General features: G+C 33.3%; 1 protein-coding gene across 4 annotated transcripts in view; it reads left to right on the top strand.

The window, feature by feature from the left end:
* The window catches only part of LOC117104866, a 76,486-nt gene that overhangs the window by 35,537 nt on the left and 34,501 nt on the right, over positions 1–6,448 (top strand). For all 4 annotated transcript variants that reach the window (XM_033245738.1, XM_033245734.1, XM_033245736.1 and 1 more), the window contains one exon: positions 1,714–1,761. In XM_033245738.1, coding sequence (XP_033101629.1) covers positions 1,714–1,761 — 48 coding nt within the window. The remainder of the gene's footprint in view (positions 1–1,713; positions 1,762–6,448) is intronic.

Here is a 6,448-nt window from a genome sequence, read left to right on the forward strand (position 1 = left end):
ATTTTTATGAATTGCAGTTCCCCATCATTTTGACCTCAAGTTAATTTTAGAATAATTAGAAAGCATGTCTGGAAAAAAGTTGAAATGACATTCAATGAAGATCACCAGAGAGATGTTGATGAGTAATCAGGTTAAATCCTCTAATGGATGTTGTGATATACAATACCTCCATGGATATTGTACTTAAAAAATATATGGATGAACTTTAAATAGAATATTCTGAATGAGGCTTGCCTTTCCGTACTGCCAATAATTGGTAAACTGGGTAATTACCAAACAATGTGGCAGTATTGTATACTTTAGTACATAGAAGCTTTAATACATTTACTCATAACTTTGGCAATATTAAGTCAATTTTAGTAAAGCTAAATTTGAAAGTTTATATTATGGAGAATAAGAATATTTTAAAAAGATATTTAAAAAAAATAAAAATATAAAAAAATAAAAATAAAAATATAAAAAATATTTTTAAAAAGAAAAATTTATTTTTTTTTTGGTCACTGATGCTGGTATTGGGATGGCAACCTCAATTTTTTCATCAAAAGATTTGTCATCAAGAAATGCAATATTCTACAGACATTTGCTATTGATCTTTTTTATTTACAGGTATTGTAATTTCTGTTGCAAATTGACAACAAAAGTTGTAATCATAGTCACCAACTTTAAGATTTGAATTCTACCAGGTTTTGTAGTGGTGGTGTCCACCCACCCCGCTTGTGCATTCTGGATATTTTGTTAAAGGTCTATAGCTGAATGCTACTTTTTAACATACTGCCCCATGTAGGTGTGAAGCCCTTTGTGTTGCAAACTGATTTCAACGTGTTTGTGGCTTTTATTCGTTAATGTGTAGTGAGAACTATGGTACAGGGTAGATGCCTAAAAATAAACGAACCATTGTTGCATACACAAACATTTTAAATTTATTTAATGTATTTCCAAATATATAATAACTTGCACAAGAATGTTTACTAATTTCTTTAAAAAAACATCTTATGTGAAAAATCTGGGAATCCATTAAATTTATTTTGAGCTGAGCATTGGCTGAGAGGTAATGTGCTGCTTCTTTGCTGAATACCTCAGTTCAAATCCTCAGCATTGGGCTTTATTTGGAGTTGGATCACTGAACTCCTCAAAAATAACCTTCGCATGAGAGTTAGGCGGGATAAAAGACATGACGGCACTGGCGCCGTACTACGACTGCCACGGATCCTCAGGAGCCCTGCTAAGTTTCTAATTCCAAATTTGGCAAACAAAAATCAAAAAGGAAAAAGAATGTAAAAAATCTTAGACAAACCATCTGCTATTATTCAATTCTGTAAAGGTGAAGCGATGATAGTTGCCAACTATGCTCAATTTAAAGAGTTCTCTTTCCGAGTTACAAAAATACTGATAGCATTTTTTCTTGTCTTAGAGGATTTTATCCGGTTGTCTAGAGGTGCCATATCCTTAAAGTGTTTTCACCTTCACTCAAACTAATCATATAGTCTAGCTTCTCACATTTGTGTGTCAGCCTGAACAGAACATGTATAGTCAGACTTTGATGAAGTAGATAATTGTCTGAAACCAGCATAATATCAGATAATGTCAAACCAAACATTGATGGAACATTAGTCTGACAGATATCTGATCTGAGTACATGCTTGTCTGAAGTCTGTCAAACAAAAGTAATATTAAAGAGAGATATTCATGAAAGTGACTCCTTGTTTATTACAGGTATCGTATCCTGTGAAAGTTATCCATCAACTCTCGTGCCTGAACCTGGTAAGCATTCTAATAAACCAGCGAATTTGCCGTTTGTGAAATGTATATTTAATATTATTTTTCATATTCTTTTTTTAACCAGCTACAGTGATTGATACTAACAGTGTGATTGACAATTGACGTAAGCCTGGTTCTCATGAGAGCCGTAGTATCTGGATCGGGAGCTAACTGTTAACGCTAACCGTTAGCACCTGTGTCAGAACATCCGATCGGTTAGCGCTAACCGTTAACGGTATCCGGATACCGCTAACGGTTAGCAAACGCTATCGGTAAGCAAGTTGAGCGCGTTTCTATCATCAACTAATCACACGTACGCGTTTACAATTTCCAGTTTCTTACTGGCCAGTGATTGGATCATCATTATTCTTGGTATCCGGATCGGGATTTTCTCGTATGGACGCACGGCAGCTAACGGTTAGCAGGATCCAGATCCTGCTAACCGTTAGCTGCCGTGTGAGAACATAGCCATATATGATTTATATTACTTTGTCCTCGGTGAAACTTATCCAATAATATTACAATGCTATTTTTATCATACTAACCTGACATGTCTGCTTGCTTATAATGTGATTTGTGTATTTTAAAGTTATTGCAACGCAAATCTGTAATACACTTTCATTTTTGGGGGTTTTTTTTGGTTTTGTGTTGTCGGATGTTAGGATAAAATAAATTTCCAATTTAATCTTAAGAAAATAAAGTTTTTATTATATTAAATAATGCTTCATTTGGGAACAACGGTGAATCTGGTTTTTTTTGTGTGTGTATTTTCCTTCTTTTTTTTTAACAACAATCTTTAGCCATTTTAAGTATATCAGTATATTTAGGAGTTTGATTTGTGTAATGTTGCTTTTTTGTTTGTTTATATATGCATTAATAATTAGTAATTCAAATGTAAGTAAATGTAAGGTACTACAACTTGCATGTGTTATAATTGTTCATAATAATATTTATTGCTATTCATTCAACAGTCATCTACTGATACTGTATATTGAGATATATGTATGTATTAAAAAAAGATGAAATATGGAATATAACAAATTGAATTAAATATGCTGCATGCTTAAAGTCACAGTAACACTCACTAACAAACTTAATTTTTTTATGTGGACAAACGACTGGCTTGCTGTAACTTATTCTCATTTTAGGAAAATAATAATGTACCGTAAGAGAGTGTCTTGTGTGGTACAAATCGAAAGGTTATTATTGTGGCCAATCCCAAAGGGATAGCTTATAAAATAGGATTACTTTTACATCCAAACGTAAGATTAATGTTGTCAGCACCATTAAGAGAAACTAATGTGTAATTTATGGAAAGTTATGTAAACCCCATAGGCCTAGTTATTAAAAAAAACAAAAAAACAGGATAGGCCTTTATTTATTCCAACTGAAATAAAAGTATTACAACTTGTATGTTGGAATGTATTAACCATAGATAATGATAAATATAACAGGCATTATAATGATATAGTATACAGTACCTTTTTAAAGCAACACAATATCACACTGCCCTCAACATTCAAGCTTTAACTTAAGAAATAATGAATGTAACTTAAGCCAGGTATGAAGTATAATTATAGGCCTATCTCTACCATGTCCCTCTCCCCCCGCCCCATATCATTTTCTTGTATTTAAATATCTGACACTTCCCGTTAAATAATGTATGTTCCCTTTTAATATACTGTCTTCTCTCTTTAAATATCCGCCACTTCCCTTTTAAATATTGTCTGTTTTCTTTAAATACTGTCTTCTCTTTAAATATCAACTGCTTTCCTGCAAATATTGTCTCTTTATTTTTAAATACCGCCTTCTTCACTTTAATAATAATAATTTACATTTAAATAGCCCATATTGCGCAGTGCTTCTATGCGCTTTACTTGAAATTATAAAACAAAAAACATGTTGACTATACAGTAATATAATAAAGGTGTGGTGGCAAAACAGCGGTAGGTCTCAAAGGGTCAACCGTCTGCCTCTGCCCTGGCACAATCCGCTCCCCTACCTACCGTAGGTGGCGCAAACAAAGGAGCAGGTTTCACATTTGCCCTATCACAGACGACTGGGTGCTCAGAGTCTGCGACCAAGATAGTGGCCCCAGGAGACAAAGCAGGCCACTCCGTTGAGAGGGAAAAAGAGATACATATTCCTGGTATTAAACAATTATTTTTTTGAAATAAATGGGTTTTAAGTAGCGACTTACTGTAAATGTGTCCAAAACTTTAAATATCATCTGCTTTCCTGTAAATACAGTATTGTCTGTTCCCTTTAAATACCGTTTTCCTCTCGCAAAAAAAAGCTTGCAGTAAGTTTACATCATACTGTACTTGGTTTATTATTAATTAAACAGTTCTACAAACGTTTTCTTCTATTTAAGTATCTGAAACTTCCCTTTAAATATTTTATGTTCACTTAAAATATCAACTGCTTTCCTGTAAATATTGTTTGTTCCCTTTAACCGCAGTCTGCGTTGGTGAGAGATTTGGATTAACTCATCTTCAATAGTAATTGAAGGATCAGCTAAATAATCCACGCATTCTTGTTAAAGCTCTCTTAATCAGTTGGCAAACTGTAGTGTCTAGAGATTTCTGAGAATGTATCTTATTTTGGATGGCTTTAATATCCAGGCTTTTGTCAACATTTTTTTAAGGAAGGGCATTTCTGACAAATATTAGTTAGGGAAATGAAATGCCATTATTATATATAAGGCAGGAAAGTGAAATAAAAAAAAAAAATGACCACACCCAAATTCATAATTCTAGGTAACTACTTTATTTCTTTATTTGTTTAGCAATATTATTAAAGCATTTATTTGATGATTTTTTCTTCCAGCAGTTTGAACACCATTAATATTTTTGTTGTAATTAAATCCGAAAATCCATGATGTTTCCGTGTTTTTAAATTATTCTAATTGCTTGAATCTGCCCATACAGTGTTTAGAAGTACATCAGTATTTATCAAGATAATCTTATGTATATGGTATGTAATGTGTGAATGGTAAAACTATATACTAATTTAACAGATATAAGGTTAAACATTAGTAATATCCAATTGTTAATTGGTGATTCAGACACTGCATATATTGCAGTCTCTCCTTTATAGATCTTGTCTTCATTTCCAGGCCAGCATTTGAGTGACAAAATCCAGGAGTTGATAAAATATAAATATGTAATTTCCTATGCTTATCCCTAGGGAAGAGCTCCAATAGAACCACCCCAGACATAATTTCTTAAGCTTATATTTCCCAACTACAATATCGAGTACTTGCTTGCCCACCTTTCAAAAAATTTCATGTTTAATTTCCTCAAGGCTGGCCCCTTAATGAAGGATTTTTTTTTATAATTACAAATTGTCATTTCCCCTTTGATCTTGAAATAACTTTGTGTATAAGATGTAATTGACGTAGTGTCAAGGTAATACTCTCATATAATGTTGTAAAAAGACCCTTCTTGTAGACTCAATCATCGTGTTGGGGAGGAATTTTTAGAACAGGTGTGAAAATTGGCTTGAACAAGGCAAATTGTTTAATAACCAGTAAATTATGTGAAAGAATTGGAGGTGTATAACTGTGTAGGTAGTTATTTTGTTGAAGTATTGCATGCTTCCGGTCTGTTATCACTGCCACAGCTGATGAGGTACAGGAAGGGTGTATCTTCATGGTGCATCTTCATGGTGCATATTCTAGGTTTATCTTCAACGTGCAATTCTAGGGTCCATCTTCAGGGTGCATCTACAGTATATTGTGCATCTGTAGGGTGCATCTTCAGGATGTTTCTTCAAGGTGTATCTCTAGCGTGTATCTCTAGGTTGTTAAAAGGAAAATGAAAAATTTGTGGTTTCACAGCCATAATCTTTGATTACCCAGTGCTTTATTAATAAGGAGGGGGTGGGGAAGTATCCAATGTAATGATTTAGATGAAAAAGGTCATTATTGTATTATTGATGTTTGAAGAGGTTTAGACAAAATCGCAAAGAATGAACATAGAAGTGGAATTTGTGGCAATGGTAAGAGGTACTCTTTTTTCAATCAGCTGTTTTGTCGACAACAAAAAATCTCAGTGTTTGTGTGTATACCAACTGTTTCCGTAGTCAACATAGTGTTTTCAACAAGAAGGAAGTAAGAAAGAAAATATCAAATGGGTTATTTTTTTTTTTTATGGTAATGTATTGTGTCGGTGGGGTCTCTTCACTTACAGCTGTTCCAGTATTAAAACAATCCTAAATGTGTGTGTGTACAGCATTGTTTATATGTGTCGTTTGGCACATGAAATGCCCCGAGTATTCAGCGGTGCATTGGGTATTATAGCTTCTAATCTACTCGTCGCAGACATGTCTTGGGCGTCTGTCCAACTCCGAGCACGCGTGTAAATTGCTCATAAACTATCCCTGTACTAGTAGCAATACATGACATTTGCTTAAGCTGTTATATTTGCATTAAGAAATATTATACCATTTATGTCTTTGTCATTGCTTCATAATCCAAATGTTAGTATAATATATTAAACATTTTTAAATGTCATTGTATTAATTGTTTGAATGACATTTAATAAATGATTACTTTATTTTTGTGACATTTCAAGTTAGAAGCAATGAAATAAAATTTAATATTATAGAATTATGGCTTTGCTACTGCTACTAACCACAAATGTTATAATCATTCTGCATTTTCAAATGTCATTGCAATATTGTTAAC

Source organism: Anneissia japonica, unplaced genomic scaffold (genome assembly GCF_011630105.1).
Source record: "Anneissia japonica isolate Jap-2015-1 unplaced genomic scaffold, ASM1163010v1 scaffold287834_len5846547_cov211, whole genome shotgun sequence".
NCBI classification, from domain to species: domain Eukaryota; kingdom Metazoa; phylum Echinodermata; class Crinoidea; order Comatulida; family Comatulidae; genus Anneissia; species Anneissia japonica.